The 22,242-nt window shown below is 43.6% G+C and overlaps 1 protein-coding gene across 1 annotated transcript in view; it reads right to left on the reverse strand.

The window, feature by feature from the left end:
• Positions 1–10,366, reverse strand: part of LOC115480528 (cytoglobin-1-like) — a 47,679-nt gene extending 37,313 nt beyond the window's left edge. Inside the window, exon 1 of the mRNA XM_030219269.1 lies at positions 9,874–10,366. Coding sequence (XP_030075129.1) covers positions 9,874–10,094 — 221 coding nt within the window. The 5' untranslated portion in view covers positions 10,095–10,366. The remainder of the gene's footprint in view (positions 1–9,873) is intronic.
• Between the last annotated feature and the right edge of the window lie 11,876 nt (positions 10,367–22,242).

Genomic DNA, 22,242 nt, shown 5'->3' on the forward strand with positions numbered 1-22,242 from the left:
TCCGATGTTGGTCCTCAAGGGCCACAACCCAGTTGGGTTTTCAGCATGTGCCCAATAAATATGCATGAGATCTATTTGCATGCACCGCCTCCACTGTATGCAAATAGATCTCATGCATATTCATTGTGGAAATCCTGAAAAGCCATTTGGGTTCTGGTCCTCAAGGGACGAAGCTGGACATTCCTGGCCTAAGCTCTTTTTCTGCTACCTGTGTACAGCCAAGTACTGGGTTCTATGAGGGGTTTGCTTCTCGCCTACTGGAGAAGCTCACTCGAGGTGTAGTGAGTCGGCATATCGGTGCCCCGATGCCTGTTGTCCTCTTGGTTGTAAAGAGGTTTGTGTACGGAGAACACAAAGTTTTATTTAAAAAGATGTCTGGAACAGAGAGGAGATGCTATACTGTGTCTGTACTTTGGCAGCTATCCCACTGGAAGTGAATGGGAACAATTATGGAAAAGAGGCAGCTTGAGGTGGAAACCAAGGTTAACCATTTTGCCTTTTCTGAGTCACTCAACATGCTGTAGTAACAGGAACCATGAAATTAAAGGCACCCACAAAGTTACTTTCAGAGGCAGGGTAAAACAGGTCTGAAGTGTGGCTTGGAAGCACTTCTCTATCCTGGCAGGGTTCCGAAAAATAAATCTGGAGAGTGAATAAATTAGATAAGACTAATGACAAGCAGAGAAGCTAATCTTAGCTGTGGGTCACAGTATCTCTGATAGAAACTGTTCTCGTCAATGGGATGAGCAGCCTCCTCGCAGAAACCATTCTCAGCTCCGAGACCATTCTAATCAGTGATGTACTGGAAAGGGCTCCAGTTGGTAGCATTTTACCTGTGGCCATACCCATTGGTAGGAGATCAATAACCGAGGCTGAAATGACTTCTTGAACTTTAAGAAGTGAGCACCTAGGTTTGTGAATTATATCGTGAACATGGAATAACAGAGTTTGTGCCGGTGATGTAGAATGAAGGACTGGCAGAGAGCCTAGAGGTTAGCTGTCTTGCTGTGATGGGAGAGTGTTCGAGGCTCTCTGGAGTTCTAATGGAGGCTCAGCTGCTAATGCTGTCTGTGCTGTGATCTCAAACAGGGCCCAGGAGCTGATAGAGCCAAGCTGAGCTGTCAGCGGCTGTCATCTAGTACGCTATGACAGACGGTGATAGAGAGAAAGGCAGATGCTGAACACATGCAGCTCTGCTCACCTAGAACATAAGGACATAAGAATAGCCATACTAGGGCTGACCGATGGTCCATCATGGGAACATAGTATAAGAATATAAGCATTCCCATACTGGGACAGACCGAAGGTCCATCAAGCCCAGTATCCTGTTTCCAACAGTGGCCAATCTAGGACACAAGTATCTGGCAAGATCCCAAAACAGTACAATACATTTTATACTGCTTATCCCAGAAATAAGCAGTGGATTTTCCCAAGCCAACTGTTTTTACCACATTCTTTGGCAACAAGTTCCAGAGTTTAATTACACGTTGAGTGAAGAAATAGATTAGTTTTAAATTTATTACTTTGTAGCTTCATTGTGTGCCCCTAGTCCTAGTATTTTTGTAAAGAGTAAACAGGCAATTCACGTCTACCCGTTCCACTCCACTCAGTATTTTATATACCTCTACCATATCTCCCCTCAGCCGTCTTTTCTCCAAGCTGAACAGCCCAAGCCATTTCAGCCTTTCCTCATAGGGAAGTCGTCCCATCCCCTTTATCATTTTCGTCACCCTTCTCTGTACTTTTTCTAATTCCACTGTATCTTTTTTCAGATGCAGTGACCAGAATTGCACACAGTATTCAAGGTATGGTCGCACCATGGAGCGATACAAAGGCATTATAACATCCTAGTTTTTATTTTCCATTCCTTTCCTTATAATATCTAACATTCTGTTTGCTTTCTTTGTTACCATGGCACAGTGAGCAGAGGGTTTCAAAATATTGTCAATGATGACTCCTAGATCCTTTTCCATTCGGTGATTCCTAACGTGGAACCTTGCATCACGTAGCTATAGTTCGGGTTCCTCTTTCCCACATGCATCACTTTGCACTTGCTCACATTAAACATATCATGGAATTTCAATCCATAGGAATTTCATGATGTTTTCGTGTCCTGTAGAATTTTTAGTCTATTCGATTCAAGGCCCTTCTTAACATACAATGCTACCCCTCCACCAGTTCGATCAACCCTATCAGTGCGATATAATTTGTATCCTGGTATGACAGTGTCCCACTGGTTATCCTCTTTCTACCAGGTCTCAGAACTGCCTATTATATCTATTTTTTCATTTAGCACAATATATTCTACCTCTCCCATTTTATTTCTTAGACTTATGGCATTTGCATATAGACATTTCAGACTATGTTTGTTGTTCCTATTTACGTCTTGCTCAGCAGTTGACAGAGAAAATGTGCAATCTTGAAAATCTGTCTGCTTTTTATTTAAAGACTCCTGGTCTACTATGCTCTCTATTGCAAGCTTGCTATCGGGATGTCCTATCTTCCCAGTTTTGGTGATATCATTGAAAGATACCTTATTCCAAACCATGCCTTTCCCCAGTTTCTAGTTTAAGAGCTGCTCTAAATCCTTTTTAAATGCCGATGCCAGCAGCCTGGTCCCAATCTGGGTAAGGTGGAGCCCATCCTTACTGAATAGGCTCCCCCTTTCCCCAGAATGTTGCCCAGTTCCTAAGGAAGTCTATACCAGGCATAGGCTGACCACAAACAATGACTTTTAGCAAGTCTCCCCTCAGCCTTCTCATCTCCAAGCTGAAGAGCCATAGCTGCTTTAGCCTTTCCTTATAGAGAAGTCATGCCGTCCTCTTTATCATTTTTGTCACCCTTCTTTGTACCTTTTCTAATTCCACTGTATCTTTTTTGAGATGCATTGACCAGAATTGCACACAATATTTGAGGTGCGGTCGCACCATGGAGTGATACAAAGGCATTATATAGCATTCTCATTTTTGTTTTCCATTCCTTTTCTAATAATATTCTGCTTCGAACAGTGGCCAATCCAGGTCACAAGTACCTGGCAGAATCCCAAAGAGTAGTCAGATTCCAGAATTCCAAGGAGTTGCAAGATTCCATGCTACCAATCCCAGGGACAGCAGTGGCTTTCCCAATAGTAGACTGGACTTTTCCTCCAGGAACTTGTCCAAACCTTTTTTTAAACTCAGATATGTTAACTGCTGTTACCGCATCCTCTGGTAATGAGTTCCAGAGCTTAACTGAGTAAAAAAATATTTCCTCCTTCTGAGACAGACTGCAAAGAAAAACAAAAGCCGCTTATCTGTTTGCAGATCCCTGGATAGTGGTACAAGTGTACAACATTCAGCATTTGCAAGACAACACACCCTATCCAATACCATAGTGGCTTTCAGTAATGGTGATGATGCACAGAGCACCTTTTCCCCAGGATGATAATGCAAAAACTCCAGCTGAAACTATTGAAAATAGAAGGACACAGTATTTCAGTATAAATACACCCAGGGCAGGGAGATGCAAAGCCCATGGATGTTGCATTGTTTCTGTAAGGCAGGAATCTTTTTTTTCTTTGGAAACCTGCCTAAGAAGACCCACAGAAATTTGCAGCCTGCTTTTTCTGTGGATACTTTTATCCCTGAAAATAATGCACATGGAACTGAAAATAGAATCTAGGTGTGTTATTGCCCTGCCAGACCCAAACACACTAGCAAGCCTGCCTGAGTTTTACCCTGCTGAAAATAGACATGTTGGTGATTCCTCCCCACCTCCATACATTTTGAACCTGGGCAAATTTACCTGAAAAAAAATGATCTCCCTATATATAGTTATCCTGTAAGTTAGAGGGTCATTGCAGACCTCAGTTCTGCCCCCTCTTTCTCACACCCCTCCTTGGGTGTGGGTACACAGTAGTACCTCCCACTTTTATCTTGTCTTCTTAAACAAGAGGTTTGGCATCCATCATTTTGTAAGTACATAAGTATTGCCATACTGGGAAAGACCAAAGGTCCATCAAGCCCAGCATCCTGTTTCCAACAGTGGCCAATTCAGGGCACAAATACCGGACAAGATCCCAAAAAAGTACAAAACATTTTATACTGCTTATCCCAGAAATAGTGGATTTTCCCCAAGTCCAGTTAATAATGGTCTATGGACTTTTCCTTTAGGAAGCCGTCCAAACCTTTTTAAAGCTCAGCTAAGCTAACCGCTTTTACCACATTCTCTGGCAATGAATTCCAGAGAAGTAGTACTACTACTAATCATTTCTATAGCACTACTAGATGTGTGCAGCACTGTACATGTAATATGCATTCTGTCCATAGACGGCTCACAATCTAAATTTTTGTACTGGGACAGTGGAGGGTTAAGTGACTTGCCCAAGGTAACAGGCAGCTGCAGTGGGAATAAAACCCAGGTTACCAGGCTCAAAGCCTACTGTACTAACCATTAGGCTACTCCTCCACAATGACTACAGATCAAACTCATCCTTCTACCTCAGGGGTTCCAAACCAGTCCTGGGGACACACCTAGCCAGTCAAGTTTTCAGAATATCCACAATGAATATGCATGAGGGAGATTTGCATACAATGGAAATTAGTGCATGCAAATTTATCTCATGCATATTCATTGTGGGTATCCCGGAAAACCTGACTGGCTAGGTGTGTCCCGAGGACTGGGTTGAGAACCCCTGCTCTACCTGAACAAAGAATCACAGCTTCAGAAATAGTGCTGCCCTCGCACCAATCGCCTAACCAGATGTTGAATTGGTGGATGACACAAATCCCCCCCCCCCCATATCTGAGCTGACAGGGATCCTCCAAACCCTGCCAGTGTGGCCAGAAACCCCGCAACACTGTCACTTTCCAGGGGTTAAGTATCAACTCTACCTCCCCCCCCCCCCCCCCACTTAGTCAGTTTTGGCTCAGGTGGTTGGTGATGATATGCAGCAGTTCTATCGAATTAAGTGCCACTGAATCAGCAGATATGCCCTGCTCTTTGTATACTGAACTCATACAGTATATAAGATGCCCCTAAAACTACATTAACCATCCTCTTACGTGAGATCCATAGCAGTAGGGTTGTCTTCATAGTCTCTCTCATTTATTTTTATATCACACTTTTCCAGTAATAGTAATGTCTTTAGCTTTTTATCTTGTGGAGAACCACCTTCTCACCTAACAGGTTCTCCAGTGGTTTGCTTCCTTTCTTCTAGGGTCTTCCTTTCATGTGTCCTCTGGTCTTTTCTTAGCAGCTTCTCACTCATTATACTGTAGTTATCTTCAAGGGTTTGGTGCTCACCCCTCTGTTGTTCAACATATTCCTTAATCCCCTGTCCACCCTGGTTCAAAACATGGGTGTCAGTGGTTGCTACTGCATGGATAGTATTCTTTTGGTCACATATGGAAGCATTCATGCATTTGATCTTGAGATAGCTTACAACTTCACTTCCGAAGCTGTAAAGGTCTAAAATACAAGCTAGTACATGCGTCTAGCTTTTCCTACATTGGCACGTAGACGTGGAATGCACTGCCACTTGATCTGAAGACTAATCACGACCTAATCAACTTTCGAAAATCATTAAAGACTTATCTTTTCAACAAGACTTACCATAATAATCAATAATAGGATTTCTAACACATCGCTAATCACTTGATATTCTGACTGTTTTCTTGTTTACTGAATTGATTATATCCATTTTGTTACAATTGTTCTGTATGTAATTAATTGTGTATCTACTTTTGAATGACACTTGATAGGATGTAATATTGTAAGCCACATTGAGCCTGCAAATAGGTGGGAAAATGTGGGATACAAATGCAACAAATAAATAAATAAATAAAACAAATGCTGTGAGAACCATGTGGGAATTGAATTTTGGAACTGCAGAAAGGAATTGATTAGATCTCATTGCCAGATGTTTGAAATTTTGACAATTGAATTTGAGCTCCTCCATTAAGGTAACATCATATGCCCCTGAAGCAGTCGCAAGCTGAAACGTGGCTGTGTCAGGCAGGCGACTTTTGTATCAGCAAAAAAATTATACATTAAAGACTTTTTACCATACTGCTGTGTTGTCTTGATTTATTTTTCCAGCTCTATTTTCTGACTACACATTTTATTGTACACATTTTGTTGTAGATTGGTTTGTTGTTATTTAGTATATTAGCGGGTTAGAAGTAAAAAATAAATAAAATTCTCCTTTCTGTGTTTCTGGCTTCCCCCTTTCCAGCTTGTTTATCTTTGGTAATGGGCTGTTTCACCTACTTGTTTACTGCATCTGACATGTGCCTTGTCACACCCCCCAATACATTTTTATTTTCCAACATAAACAGAAGGCAGTGTCCCTTTAAGAATTTTCAGCTGTGCATGACAAATCTTTACTTACGCACAAAACACTGTTCTAATGTTTGACAATGGCACGCGTGTCTTTGATGGACAGGAAATGAGATAAACCATGTCCTATCCTATATCATTTGAGCAGATTCTGTGAAAACAACATCTAGTCATTAGTTATTCATGACTATGCAATTTATTCACACCCTACATAAGGCTTGTCACATTTCTAATTGGGGTACTATTTTTATACAGAGACATTATTTATTTGTTTAGATTTTGCTCACACCTTTTTCAGTAGTAGCTCAAGGTGAGTTATGTTCAGGTACACTAGATATTTCTCTGTCCCAGGAGGACTCACAATCTAAGTTTGTACCTGAGGCAATGGAGGGTTAAGTGACTTACCCAAGATCACAAGGAGCAGCAGTGGGATTTGAACTGGCCACCTCTGGATTGCAAGACCGGTGCTCTAACCACTAGGCCACTCTGCAGAATTTTGTTACTCTTTGGGGTTCTACATGCAATGTTGCTACACTTTGAAATTCTGCATGGAATCTTGTTATTCTTTAGAATTCTAGAATCTTTATTTATTTAGATTTTGCTCACACCTTTTTCAGTAGTAGCTCAAGGTAAGTTATGTTCAGGTACACTAGATATTTCTCTGTCCCAGGAGGGCTCACAATCTGAGTTTGTACTTGAGGCAATGGAGGGTTAAGTGACTTGCCCAAGATCACACAGAGCAGCAGTGGGATTTGAACCAGCCACCTCTGGATTGCAAGACTGGTGCTCTAACCACTAGGCCACTTCTCAGCATTAAATGCTGAAATTTCTACTTGTATATATCTAGACTGTAGTCTTGTTAATTCGTTTTGGACCCACTGTTGCATTCCCATCTTGAACTCTGAAGAGGCGGTTTAGAAATCTGAGTACTAAATTAAATAGTTTTAGTAATGAACTGGGGGATTAGATGATCTTAAGTTGGCCAAACAGGTAGAAAAGGCAACAGCAAAAGCCAGAGGGGAGGGCCAGCAGGAAAATGTCAGTGATAGCGAGACCGCCATTTAAAGTACTGTGTGAAATTCTGGAAACCACACCTTCAAAAAGAGATAAACAGAATGGAGTCAGTCCAGAGGGTGGTTACTAAAATGGTCAGTGGTCTTCATTGTAGAGGATATGGAGACAGACTTAAAGATCTCAGTACACATACTTCGGAAGAAAGGCGGGAGAGGGGAGATTTGATAGACTCAAGCGGGATAAATACACAGGAAGTACATCACTTTCTATCGAAAGGAAGCTCTGGATTGAGGGGGTATAGGATGAAGTAACTTGAGGAAATACTTCATCACGGAAAGAGTGCTGAATTAGTGGAATGACCTCCCCCGGTGGAGGTGGTGAAGACGAAGGCTGTATCTGAATTCAAGCAAGCTTGGGATAAGTACATAGGTTCTCTGAGGGAGAGGAAGGGATAGTAAATAAATCCTAATAAATAAATTAAAAAATAAAATAGTCGATGATATGGATGGCTAGACTGGATAGGCCATATGATCCACTCCACAGAGTGGAGGAGTAGCCTAGTGGTTAGGGTGGTGGACTTTGGTCCTGAGGAACTGAGTTTGATTCCCACTTCAGGCACAGGCAGCTCCTTGTGACTCTGGGCAAGTCACTTAACCCTCCATTGCCTCATGTAAGCCGCATTGAGCCTGCCATGAGTGGGAAAGCGCAGGGTACAAATGTAACAAAAATAAAATAGATACTATTGGAGATTCTACATGGAATGTTGCTATTCCACTAGCAACATTCCATGTAGAAGCCTGCGCGGCCACATTGGTGATCTGCAAGGGTCGACTTCTACATGGAATGTTGCTAGTGGAATAGCAACATTCCATGTAGAATCTCAAATAGTAGCAACAGTGGAGGAGTGGCCTAGTGGTTAGGGTGGTGGACTTTGGTCCTGAGGAACTGAGTTCAATTCCCAGCACAGGCAGCTCCTTGTGACTGTGGGTAAGTCACTTAACCCTCCATTGTCCACTGCATTGAGCCTGCCATGAGTGGGAAAGTGCAGGGTACAAATGTAATAAAATAAAATTTATCTGCCATCATTTTCTCTGTCTGTGTTTTTCTCTCTGACAGTAATATAATTATATGGATTATCTATCTATCTATCTATCAGGTTTTATATACCATCTTAGTGAACCAGATTCATTCAAATGATTTACAATAAAAGACAAGAATAGGAAGAATAAAAAGGAGGGAAAATTCAGCATATACAGATCCCAAAGGGATCCCTCTCTCTCCTTCTCCTCAAACATACATGATAAATTAAATTTCAGTCTTATATCCCACAACTATCAATTAAAGCACATACAGTAAGACCTCTTCAATGTAAAGTCTAATTATTTCCTTTTCTAAAATTAAAATTGAATGCTTAATCGAACCAGCAATCAGCTTTTGGAGGAAAATGAGAGGTTTTTTTTTCCCATACTGGGAAAGAAGAAGACCAAAGGTCCATCAAGCCCAGCATCCTGTTTCCAACAGTGGCCAATCCAGGTCACAATTACCTGGCAAGATCCCCAAAAAGTACAAAACATTTTATACTGCTTATTCCAGAAATAGTGGATTTTCCCCAAGTCCAGTTAATAATGTTCTTTGGACTTTTCATTTAGGAAGCCGTCCAAACCTTTTTAAAACTCCGCTAAGTTAACCGCCTTAACCACATTCTCCGGCAACGAATTACACGTTGAGTGAAGAAAAATTTTCTCCGATTCGTTTTAAATTTACTACATTGTAGCTTCATCGCATGTCCCCTAGTCCTAGTATTTTTGGAAAGCGTGAACAGACGCTTCACATCTACCCGTTCAACTCCACTCATTATTTTATAGACTTACTACTACTATAAATCATTTCTATAGCGCTACCAGTCGTACGCAGCACTTCACAATTGAACATGAAGAAAAGACAGTCCCTGCTCAAAAGAGCTTACAATCTAAATCAGGACAGACAGGACCAATAAGGGATAAGGGTAGGACAGACAGAAGGACACATAGGGAAAGGGGCTATTGAAGAGAGGAAGACAAGATAAAGGTTACAAGCAAGTGACAAGTTAGGAGTGAAAAGCAGCATCAAACAGGTATGTCTTTAGCCCGGATTTGAAGGCGGTCAGGGATGGAGCTAAACGTAACGGCTCACGAAGCCTATTCCAGGCATAAGGTGCGGCGAGATAAAAGGAACGGAGTCTGGAGTTAGCGATGGAGGAAAAGGGTGCAATTAGGAGAGATTTGCCTCTATCATATCTCCAAGCTGAAGAGCCCTAGCCACTTTAGCCTTTCCTCATTGGGAAGTCGTCCCATCCCCTTTATCATTTTCGTCGCCCTTTCGTCGCCCTTCTCTGCACCTTTTCTTAAAACATAACACCAGACTATTCTGTTTCCATTTCTAAATGCAATTCCAGTACTAAAAGCTTTGGCTCTCACAAATTTTTCGAACACTGGAGTGTCAAGAAAATTCCCCTGGCCCAATTTAGTACAAGCTCACACATATGTATGTATGTGATCCTACCTTATAAACATGATAATACCCACTCTGGTAATGTCTTGGTGCAGACTTCTCCAGGAGTCTTGAATCAGTAGCTTTTGAGCTTCGGAGAGTGTCCGGGGCTTAGTGGCTTTTGAACCCTCTTCCTCCGCTTTCCAGCTGGACCTGTTTTTTGCTGCACTTCCCAATCCATCAGGAACCTCTTTTGCAGGTTCTACTCCCAGACCTGACAGGGCACAGCCCATAGTCGCTTAACAGTGCTGACAAGCCTCCGATCCCAAGAACTAACAGTCAAATTGGAAGTGCTTAGGACAGATTTTCAAAGCCAGCAACCAAACCTCGACATCTTCAGCAGCATAAACGTGGTACCTGGCCAGAAACAGTTCCAAAGGTGCTTTCCTTGTACCTAGAAAAGTTTAAACAGAGCTACAAGTGCAAACGGAGGCAGATCTAAATGTCAGGATCCAAGCCCTTGGTAGAATTTGTTAGAACACAGCACAAATCCACACATCTGAGAAACTACAGACACACCACAGCGCCAAAAGCTGCTGAGGTAAACTAGCAGAAAGGAAAAGGAGGTGTCCATCTCTCCCTTCCCCACCCCCTCTCTCTCTATATATGTCTCTCTGCATATGTCTCTGTCTCTCTCTGTCTGTCTCTCTCTCTCTTATATGTCTCTCTGCATATGTCTCTCTCTCTCTATATATGTCTCTCTGCATATGTCTCTGTCTCTCTCTCTTACATGTATCTCTGCATATATCTCTGTCTCTCTCTCTCTCTCTGTCTGTCTCTCTTATATGTTTCTCTGCATATGTCTCTCTCTCTCTCTCTATATATATATATATATATATACTGTATATATGTCTCTCTCTCTCTGTCTCTCTCTCTATATGTCTCTCTGCATATGTCTCTCTCTCTATATATATAATGTCTCTCTGCATATGTCTCTCTCTCTGTCTCTCTCTCTCTCTATATATATATATGCATATGTCTGTCTCTCTCTATATATGTCTCTCTGCATATGTCTCTCTCTCTCTATACAGTGGGGGAAATAAGTATTTGATCCCTTGCTGATTTTGTAAGTTTGCCCACTGACAAAGACATGAGCAGCCCATAATTGAAGGGTAGGTTATTGGTAACAGTGAGAGATAGCACATCACAAATTAAATCCGGAAAATCACATTGTGGAAAGTATATGAATTTATTTGCATTCTGCAGAGGGAAATAAGTATTTAATCCCTCTGGCAAACAAGACCTAATACTTGGTGGCAAAACCCTTGTTGGCAAGCACAGCGGTCAGACGTCTTCTGTAGTTGATGATGAGGTTTGCACACATGTCAGGAGGAATTTTGGTCCACTCCTCTTTGCAGATCATCTCTAAATCATTAAGAGTTCTGGGCTGTCGCTTGGCAACTCGCAGCTTCAGCTCCCTCCATAAGTTTTCAATGGGATTAAGGTCTGGTGACTGGCTAGGCCACTCCATGACCCTAATGTGCTTCTTCCTGAGCCACTCCTTTGTTGCCTTGGCTGTATGTTTTGGGTCATTGTCGTGCTGGAAGACCCAGCCACGACCCATTTTTAAGGCCCTGGCGGAGGGAAGGAGGTTGTCACTCAGAATTGTACGGTACATGGCCCCATCCATTCTCCCATTGATGCGGTGAAGTAGTCCTGTGCCCTTAGCAGAGAAACACCCCCAAAACATAACATTTCCACCTCCATGCTTGACAGTGGGGACGGTGTTCTTTGGGTCATAGGCAGCATTTCTCTTCCTCCAAACACGGCGAGTTGAGTTCATGCCAAAGAGCTCAATTTTTGTCTCATCTGACCACAGCACCTTCTCCCAATCACTCTCGGCATCATCCAGGTGTTCACTGGCAAACTTCAGACGGGCCGTCACATGTGCCTTCCGGAGCAGGGGGACCTTGCGGGCACTGCAGGATTGCAATCCGTTATGTCGTAATGTGTTACCAATGGTTTTCGTGGTGACAGTGGTCCCAGCTGCCTTGAGATCATTGACAAGTTCCCCCCTTGTAGTTGTAGGCTGATTTCTAACCTTCCTCATGATCAAGGATACCCCACGAGGTGAGATTTTGCGTGGAGCCCCAGATCTTTGTCGATTGACAGTCATTTTGTACTTCTTCCATTTTCTTACTATGGCACCAACAGTTGTCTCCTTCTCGCCCAGCGTCTTACTGATGGTTTTGTAGCCCATTCCAGCCTTGTGCAGGTGTATGATCTTGTCCCTGACATCCTTAGACAGCTCCTTGCTCTTGGCCATTTTGTAGAGGTTAGAGTCTGACTGATTCACTGAGTCTGTGGACAGGTGTCTTTCATACAGGTGACCATTGCCGACAGCTGTCTGTCATGCAGGTAACGAGTTGATTTGGAGCATCTACCTGGTCTGTAGGGGCCAGATCTCTTACTGGTTGGTGGGGGATCAAATACTTATTTCCCTCTGCAGAATGCAAATAAATTCATATACTTTCCACAATGTGATTTTCCGGATTTAATTTGTGATGTGCTATCTCTCACTGTTACCAATAACCTACCCTTCAATTATGGGCTGCTCATGTCTTTGTCAGTGGGCAAACTTACAAAATCAGCAAGGGATCAAATACTTATTTCCCCCACTGTATATAATGTCTCTCTGCATATGTCTCTCTCTCTGTTTGTCTCTCTCTCTCTCTATATATATATATGCATATGTCTCTGTCTCTCTCTATATATGTCTCTCTGCATATGTCTCTGTCTCTAGCCTGTGCTGTCTCTTTTCCTCCTTTGTATTGTTTGTTTCTGCCTTTCACAAGCAGGTGGAAGACCCTTTCTCCAACCCCTAGGTCCTAAGGACCATTTCTTTCCTCACTGCTAAAAATAAACACCAAACAAAAAAACATTTACTCAATTATCCTTTGAATAGATGGTGGGAGGTTTTTTTTTTTTTTTTTAAATAATACAGTCCTGTTAGTAACCAGGGTTGGGCTGTTTGCACGGAAATGCTGTTCGCTGACAATAGTGTGCACTCATATTAAAAGACTGCGTTTTCCCCTAGATTCTATATAAGTCGCGGTGACTAGCATGCACTAAATTGGACGTGTGCCCAATTAACGCAGGCACCTTAATTGAGGAACCAGCCAAACAGTAATGATAATTGGCCGATAACCAGGGGCGTAACCAGACTTCGGCGGGAAGGGGTGCAGAGCCCGAGGTGAGGGGGCACATTTTAGCCCCTCACCCGCTGACCCCCCACCACTTTTGACCCCCCTGTCGCCGCTGCCCCTCCCCCGTCCCTTTCTACCCCCCTCCCACCGCCAACCCTCCCCCACCACCACCCCCACCAGGTACCTTTGCTGGCGGGGGTCCCCAACCCCTGCCAGCTGAAGTCTCCTTCAGCGCTGGTCTCTGAGTTCAGCACGTTCACTGATCTGTATTTTGTTTTTGTTATCCTGACATCATGCACGTGGTAATCTCGCAGGTATCAACAGTCTCGTGACACTTCCGCGGGGAGTCTTGACCACCATTTAAAAAAAAAAAACAATGGCATTTGGGCATCCGGGCAAAGCCTCTGGGCCCTCGGCCACTGCCCGGTTGTCCAAATGGTCAGTCCACCCCTGCTTACATGTGTGAACCATCGTGCATCGTTTACTATCAGGAAAGAGTGCACATTCTTTGCACATAGAAGGTAATTCTCTAAAGTTAGGTGCCGGGATGATGCACAGGAAGTGCAAATTCTATATTGGCAATTGCCACTATTCTATAACTTGTACACACAACTTTCCATGCTAAGCGTGAAAATGAGCATGCAAGTTAGGGGGATAGTGCATACTTGTTAAGAAGAGTGCACCCTCCTAGCACATAGTGTGGATCCCTTAAGAAGAATGCACACTCATAATGACATTTGTTCTGGAATGAACCCCCAATGCTCTGGCTGCCCATCCCTATTAGCAACCTTGTGTTTCTTTGAGGATATACAGATCTATATCCCCCAGACTCTATATATGGCACCCAGATATGCGAGCCCAAATTTGTGTGCATGCCCGAGATGTGCATGCAAATTAATTGAATAATCAGTTCTGAACAGGGGTGGACTGAGAGTGATTTAGGCCCCCCACACAACCATGCTGCCGCCCCCCCCCTCCCACACACCACAATCCCCTGAGCCTCAGTGGGTCCTTCTCGGTCCTACCTTGAAGGGCCCCTGATGGTCTAGTGGCTTCTTCGGAGGCAGGAAAGACCCCCACTCTTTCTTGCCCACTACAGCTATTCTGCCCAACGCTGCTGTTTTTTTAAAATGGTGGCTGAGACTTCCTACAGTAGTCTCACAGGTCTCGACAGTCTCGCGAGACTGCCACAGGGAGTCTCAGCAGCCATTTTTAAAACATGGTGGTGCCAGGCAGAATAGCAGTAGCGGGCAGGAAAGAGAGTTGTTCTTTCCTGCCCCCTCTTGCAGAGGCCACTAGACCACCAGGGGCCCTTCAAAAAAGCAGTATATGAATCCTAATAAATAAATTGTTATTTCTGGGTTGAAGTGACATGTTCTCATTTCCATCATGGGCCAGTAATATATATGATACTAGGCAAATATTATTGGACACAGATGAGCCCATCCAGCTGGCAGGAGGCTTGCACATCTGGCTCATGATAGAAACAAGAGTCATAGTCCATGGGAGTGAGAACATGTCACCCAGAAATAACAGCCAGATGCAAGACAGAAGCCTATTGCTGGATCTCTAAAAAGGACTCCACTCCTCCAGACCACACTGACGTGGTCTGTAGGCAACAAAGTTTACCCACTTCTGTTCCAGGGTCATATGCCTAAACTGTTGTATTTATGCAAAGTATTCCAAGCTACGTTTGTGGAAACTTGAGTAACATTGTATGAGAAAAGTATTTCATCGTGTCAGTAAACTGAGTTGATTGCACTCTCCATGATCTGAGCCTTACTGATGGACAGTTCTTCACCTGGGAGTGACCACCGTTCCCCAGGAGTTGAGCCCCAGGTGCAGGTGGCAACTAGGACTTCCGGTCACAAACAGGGTCAAACGGCCGCCGGCCATGGCAGGCAGCAAAGCAGAGAAGAGTCAGATCCAATCCACAGTCAGGGCAGGCAGCAAAGCAAGAAGAGTCAGGTCCAATCCACGGTCAGGGCAGGCAGCAAAGCAAAAGAAGAGTCAGGTCCAATCCACAGTCAAGGCAAGCGAAGAAACAGACGGAGTAAAGCACAATCCAGAGCACCAGACCTCTAACAAGATAGAAGCAGAAGCAAGGTATGAAGGGGACTGCGGTTCTTAAATAGTCCCCTCATCGACCGTAACCTCAGTCAGCTGGGGAGAGCGATCCTGGGATGGTTGGCTGCTGGAGAGGGGTGGAGCAGAGTGAGAGGCGTCCAATCCCACACCATTGGCAAGACGAAAGACCACACCGGAAAGAAGCCCCGCCTCACAGACGTTGACAGTCCGCGTGGCCAGCCTTCAGGCCAAATAGGTATGGCCGGCCACGCGACTGAAACGAGCATGACCGACGCTGACTGCCAACATGGCCGGCCATCACTACAGAGATAGCAACCGGAGGCGAATCGCCCGTGTGGAGCACACCGCAGGCTGGCCTTCAGGGCCGAATAGATATGGCCGGCCACGCGACTGAAGCGAGCATGGCCGACACTGACCGCCAACATGGCCGGCCATCGCTACCGAGATAGCGTCCGGAGGTGAACCGACCCTGCGGATCGCACCGCAGGTGAGGAACATAACACAGACGTACTACATGCTGAAAAGCAGCACTGTTCAGGAGAGATGGTGAAACTTCTTTCTCATCTATTAGTCAAAACGTTGTGGTCAGATCTGTTCTCCTTAGCACAAGGCCTCTTGCTTTTGCAGTGGTGCTGCCTAGCAATGCTCAGGGAGCATCTAATTCTATAATGCGGGGAGGGAGGAGAGAGGAAGGGCAGGTGGGCTACCTTGGTTTGTTGACCTCCAGGGATGTCCCTAACTAGGGAATTTTATGAGGGGCTACCTTGGTTGCTCCAGAACATATCCTGAGCAGAGAAGGTGCAGTCTGGAGGAAAAGGCTCCTCTCAACTCTTACTCCTGTTTCGGGTGCTTTTTGTGATATGTTCCTGAGGTTATCAGCATTCTCTTTCCCCATCTGTATACAACCTGTGTTCCAACCATTCCATCTGAAGTGCAGTCCCTCTATTCCCCAGCATTGTCTTTCACTCTCCTCTGGGTCTGTCTGAATGTTTGTCCAGTATTCTTTTGTCTTTCACTCCTTTTGTTCAATTCTTCTCTCCCTCCCCAGCCCGGTGCTCTCTCCAGCCACTTCAGCTGTCTTGGATCCATGCAGTTCTAATAAGAGTGAGCTGCATAGTGCTTGCACTGTTGCATTGGTCTCAGGGACCTTTGCTGCTACTGCGAGAGGATTTGTAGAGATGGTCCCTGAATAATTGTGGAGGAGCAAAAGAGAAGAGGATGGGGGCTTAGTAGAGGAACTGGAGGTGGGTTGGAAGGGGCAATGGAGAGGGATGGATGGAGAAGTTCTGGGGAGAATCAGATGGACAGGGGTTGTTGCACCGCCAGTATTTTGGCCTACCAATCCCCCCTACAATCATACATCTTAATCTGGCATCAAACTGCATCACTGGTGAATAAAAAAAAAATAGATAATTTCCATTACCGGGTGAGAGAGCGACTCAGAGATATGTCAGGTGTTAGCTTAAGCCTGGTGTGTTCAGAGGTTTACCTGCCCCCTTCTTCATCCTTGTGGGCAGAAACAGATGCCATCCCTAGAAACTGGCAGATTTTCTGCAGATGTTGGGATAGTGGGGAGTCCCTGAACTGTTCTGAAAGGAATCCATCTGCCACCACCACAGTGTTCTGGGTGGAGAGTTATGAATAAACATCTTAAAAATCAGAAAAAAAAGAAAAGAAAGAATTCTGTTTGTTAGTGTGAGTAGAAAGATTTTCTTAGCTGCTTAGCTCTGTACAGATACTGTACTTCCCAAGGAATCCCACGTTCAGCAGTGTTACTGTACACAGAAAGGGGGCGCTGTGACACTGCAAATAAGTTAGACCTGTACCATGCCAGTAGGTGTCATTTGTCTGCCCGGTTTTAATCCTGCTGTATTAATATAGACCCCTGTTGACCTCTGGGGTTTTTTCCCTAGGGAACTTACGTTTTTATCTCAGGCTTTGTTGAATTCCATTTCTATTTTTATCTCCTGGAGCACCGTTTCATAATTGATCAGTTGTTCAGACATATTTGCTGTTTTCCCATAAAAAGCTGAGCCATGACCATGTTCTCACTTTCGTCCAAATTGACTATCCTTTCTCTTGGAAACACTGAGGGGGGGTCTTTTACTAAAGCTTAGCTGGAGTTATTTGCAGCAGGGCCCATAGAAATAAAATGGGCCCTGCTGGAGATAACTCAAGCTAAGCTTTAGTAAAAGATCCCCTTAGTAACTTTTAGCTCTGGTGGGAAGGGAGAGGGTGGATGAGGCATATGTCACTGTACTGTCCCCGCAATGGGAACATAGCCCCCTTAAGGCAGAGGGTCCACAGTTGCAATCCTCAGTCTCCTGGCCTCTGCTGTATTATTATTAATATTAGCATTTGTATAGCGCTACCAGACGCACGCAGCGCTAAACACCTGTATGGTTATGAACACAGAGAGCACCATTCTCTCGGTCAGTTATACACATGCCTTTCCCTTTCCCCAATAAAACAGCAATATCTCTTTTTTGTATAGGGGAATGATGGGGTCCCCAATGTTCTTTATGCCTGGTACGTCTTTATCATTTGGCATGAAAGGAATGAATGGATATCTAATTGCTTTTTACACACTGACCGGCATGTTAATGAGTGACAGTATTAATCAAGAGAAATGCCCATGGGGTTGCCACTAAACCTGCACAGCGAGGCACCAGCCTTTGGGTCTTGAGTTTTGAGTCATTCTGTGGCCATTCTGAGAAATGGCAACAATTCCTGGGGAGAACTTTGTACTAGTAACAATGCATGCAAAATTGACCACGTCTGAAGCTCCAGACAGAACAAGGACGCTTCACTAACATACCCAAGACATCCCTACCCATTCCAAGACCTGCAGCTATTAGCCATTTTAAGTCACTGTCCAGAAGAGCTCCCAGTACAGGCGTGTTGAGAGAGGCAAGCAGGAAGAAGCTGGAAAGAAAGCCCTGATTTTAGGAAGTGCCGGAGATCTGGGAAAAGATGCTTCAATCCTTTTGGGTTACGTCAAGTATTTAGGATCCCAGAAAAGTCCTAGGCAGGGATTCTTAACCCAGTCCTTAGGACACACCCAGCCAGCCGGGTTTTTAGGATGCCCACAATGGATATGCACAAGATACATTTGCATGCCCACCTTCTATAAATACCCTAATAAATTCCTTCTTTCTTCTTTCTTTTCTTAATTAATCTATACACAATACTAACCATACTTGATATAATGGAATAACTATGTTAACAATACTATGTAAGCCACTTTGAGCCTGCAAATAGCTGGGATAAGGTGGGATACAAATGCAATAAATATAAATATATTGTATGCAAATTTATCTCATGCATATTCATTGTAGATATCCTGAAAACCTGAGTGGCTAGGTGTGTCCCAAGGACTGGGTTGAGAACCTGGCCTGGAATCTTGATTCCCAATCCTTGCGATCCTCCAATGTGCCAGGTTTTCAGGATATCCTTAATGAATACGCATACCTACTTCCTCAATGTAACCACTCTCGTTTTTAACTACAATATAATTTAAGTCCAATATTTTCAATTAAATTACACAAACATCTGTATAAAACCTGTCCTTAATCCTTACTCTCATTCACACCTTCATACACTCCTATCTACTTATCTAACAAGCGGTTAGTTTATAGCTCTGTTTTGCTGTCTGCTTGTGAACCTTAAACCTTAATATACTTTGGCGCAATGCAAGATCCTCCTTTCTTGAGTTAAGCAGGTCAAAAGTTTTTTCTTTAATTCTTGCTATAATTGAGTTATAGCAGCGTGTTGCTATCTGCTTAGTATATAGTGACAACATACAAAGTCCACATTTCCGTTCTTTAATTAAGCTAGACAGTTTTTTCTTCAGTTCTTGTACAAGATGTTTGTGTCATTTAATTGAAAATATTGGACTAAATTATATTGTAGTTAAAAATGAGAGTGGTTACATTGAGGAAGTGGATATACAATTTGTAATCAGAGTGAAATAAGGAAACTCAGAGGGGAGTATAATGAATATGCACGAGAGATTTGCATGCCTGCTCCCCTCCATTGGATGCAAATCTCTCTCATGCTTATTTATTAGGGCAGTGCTTCTCAACCCAGTCCTTGGGGCACATCCAGCCAGCCAGGTTTTCAGAATACCCACAATGAGATAAATGTATACGCACTACCTCCATTGTATGCAAATCTATTTCATGCATATTCATTGTGGGTATCCTGAAAACCTGACTGACTGACTAGATGTATCCCAAGGCCTGGGTTGAGTGCCCCTGATCTAGAGAGCATTAAATGGAGGCTGAAGAGGAAAGCTATATTTAGATTGTAAGCTCTTTTGAGAAGGGACTGTCTTTTCTTCATGTTCAATTGTGAAGCGCTGCGTACGACTGGTAGCGCTATAGAAATGATTCGTAGTAGTAGTATATTGATGCAGCAGAAAATTATGCCATTGTGGGACTTATGGAGGAGTGGCCTAGTGGTTAGGGTGGTGGACTTTGGTCCTGGGGAACTGAGGAACTGAGTTTGATTCCCACTTCAGGCACAGGCAGCTCCTTGTGACTCTGGGCAAGTCACTTAACCCTCCATTGCCCCATGTAAGCTGCATTGAGCCTGCCATGAGTGGGAAAGCGCAGGGTACAAATGTAACAAAAATAAAATAGATACTATTGGAGATTCTACATGGAATGTTGCTACTATTGGAGATTCTACATGGAATGTTGCTATTCCACTAGCAACATTCCATGTAGAAGCCTGCGCGGCCACATTGGTGATCTGCAAGGGCCGACTTCTACATGGAATGTTGGAATAGCAACATTCCATGTAGAATCTGAAATAGTAGCAACAGGCCTAGTGGTTAGGGTGGTGGACTTTGGTCCTGAGTTCAATTCCCACTTCAGGCACAGGCAGCTCCTTGTGACTCTGGGCAAGTCACTTAACCCTCCATTGCCCCATGTAAGCCGCATTGAGCCTGCCATGAGTGGGAAAGAGCGGGGTACAAATGTAACAAAAAAAAAATGTAGACCATGGGAAAATGTGACAAGACCACTGGGCAACCATCAGGATGCATCTCCCAGGAGGTTTATACAGTGGATAGAATGGGAAAAGATAAAATACAGAAGAAAACTTCATAGCATTTATTTACGAAATGCATTTTTAAAAAAATCGATCTTGATACAAAAAACAAAACAGAATATAAGAATAAAGAAAGTTCATACAAATTCTATACACATAAAAAAAATGGAAAGCTAGGCATGGCCAAATAAAAAAACAGCTAAATATATATAGAGAATGTATTTACAGAAGAAGAAAGAGAGGAAACCTCTCTGGCTTTTAATTTAACAAACATTGTACAGTATAAATAACAGAATTAACAAATGCTGCTCCCTCCTTCCCATCAGAGCGAGCCTTTGGAAAAGTGTGCCCTGGAAGTGCAAATTTTGGAACAAGTAACCATCTTGACACAGGTTTGGATGCAGAAAGGCTCTGTGCCTTGTTACTTCAATATATTTCCTGAAAGATGTTCTCTTTCTTAGTATCTGCGATGCAGTTCCTGCCCTTGGTCTTTAACAGGTCAAATTCTATGCTGGAAGTTTCTGTGGGTTCCTGTACCTTCACTTCGTGAGTTTTTTGGGCTTCATAAGTGCAGAACTTCTGGGAGCAACTAGATCAGATCAGGGTAGAATTGTCTTCCAGTTCGCTTGCCACCTAGCTACCTTGCTTGTGACATCTGGGAGTCCAGAAAGCAACCAGATACTTAGGAACATTGCTCGTAGTTCTTTCAGTCCATCACATTGATATAACCAGGATGGATTTTTGGTGGGGTGTGAGGTTAACCTGGGTGGGTACTAGGCAGCGAGGACGTTGATCCACTTTGTTTTACCTCCCATTTACCTGTGCCATGGCCTCTGTTTCAGTAGCTTAATGCTAAATTGGGAGAGGGCACAAGGAGCATGACCCACCCTGGTCTTTTATGGGGTACAATGCTCTGGGCACCATGTTTATCTTTGAAGGGGACAATTTTCCAGGAGCTGCCGAGGACCTAAGGTTTCCAGCAAGTCAATTTCAGTCACAGCCTAGCCGGCTACACAACGGCTGAAAATGATCCTAAAGTTAACTTTACCCCAGGTTGCACCTCTGATCCTATAAACAATTCTCCAACATCCCCCAATCTCCCCCTCATCCCTAAAGATTACAAACTCCACCACCCAGCATCCACCAATGCCTCTCCCCCTACCCTAGTATCTCCCCCTGAAACCTTCCCCTTCCTTCCCTGGGCCAGAACCAGCACTCACCTCTCCCCTACCACCTTTGATCATTTCATTGACAAAATCCCATCAACAAACCCCCACCCCCGAAATCAGCTCCATGCAGGCCCCTGCAAAAGACCCACATATTCAGTTCTGATGCCTGGATAGAGCTCAGCACTGAACATCCAGTCTTTAAATTAGCCAGCAATTATATGGATAGACTGCCTGTATCATAATTAAGTTGGCATTTTCAGTATTTAGATTTTAATGCATAGCTGTGACACAAATCCACGTAAAGATATATGGCCTGTATTCCTATTAGATTTATTAGGACCAAATGAGATGTTGGTTAAATTAGCATTTTGCTACTTTGTGCTGCTTTCTATAGAGGTCTCAGACCAGGTGGTTGCTGTAAGCACTGATCTTTTATTCTGTTTAATTGCTCTATACTGTTGCATGTTGGATATTTATTTCTAAGTGTATATTACTGTGTATTATTTCAAATTGTATCTATGTCCCTTCTGGAAAATCCATGGGGAGTTTCCCTTGGAAAATTAGTATGAAGGGTTGAAATTTGCCCTGCATAGCTATTTATATATATTTTTGCAAACCTCTTTGGGATGACATGTATCCAAGAGAGGTGGTATGGAAATGCAACATAACATAGTAACATAGTAGATGACGGCAGAAAAAGACCTGCACGGTCCATCCAGTCTGCCCAACATAACATAACCCTGATCTCTGCTATATGCCATTCAGAACCTAAGTCTGGATAGGTACCTTAGGGCCCTGTTTACAAAGGCATGCTAGCGTTTTTAGTGCACCCTAAAAATTAGCATGCACTAACCATGTAGATGCCCATAATATTGGTATGGGAGTCTGCAAGGTTTGTGCATGCTAATTTTTAGTGTACGCTA

Source organism: Microcaecilia unicolor, chromosome 11 (genome assembly GCF_901765095.1).
Source record: "Microcaecilia unicolor chromosome 11, aMicUni1.1, whole genome shotgun sequence".
Classification (NCBI taxonomy): Eukaryota; Metazoa; Chordata; class Amphibia; order Gymnophiona; family Siphonopidae; genus Microcaecilia; species Microcaecilia unicolor.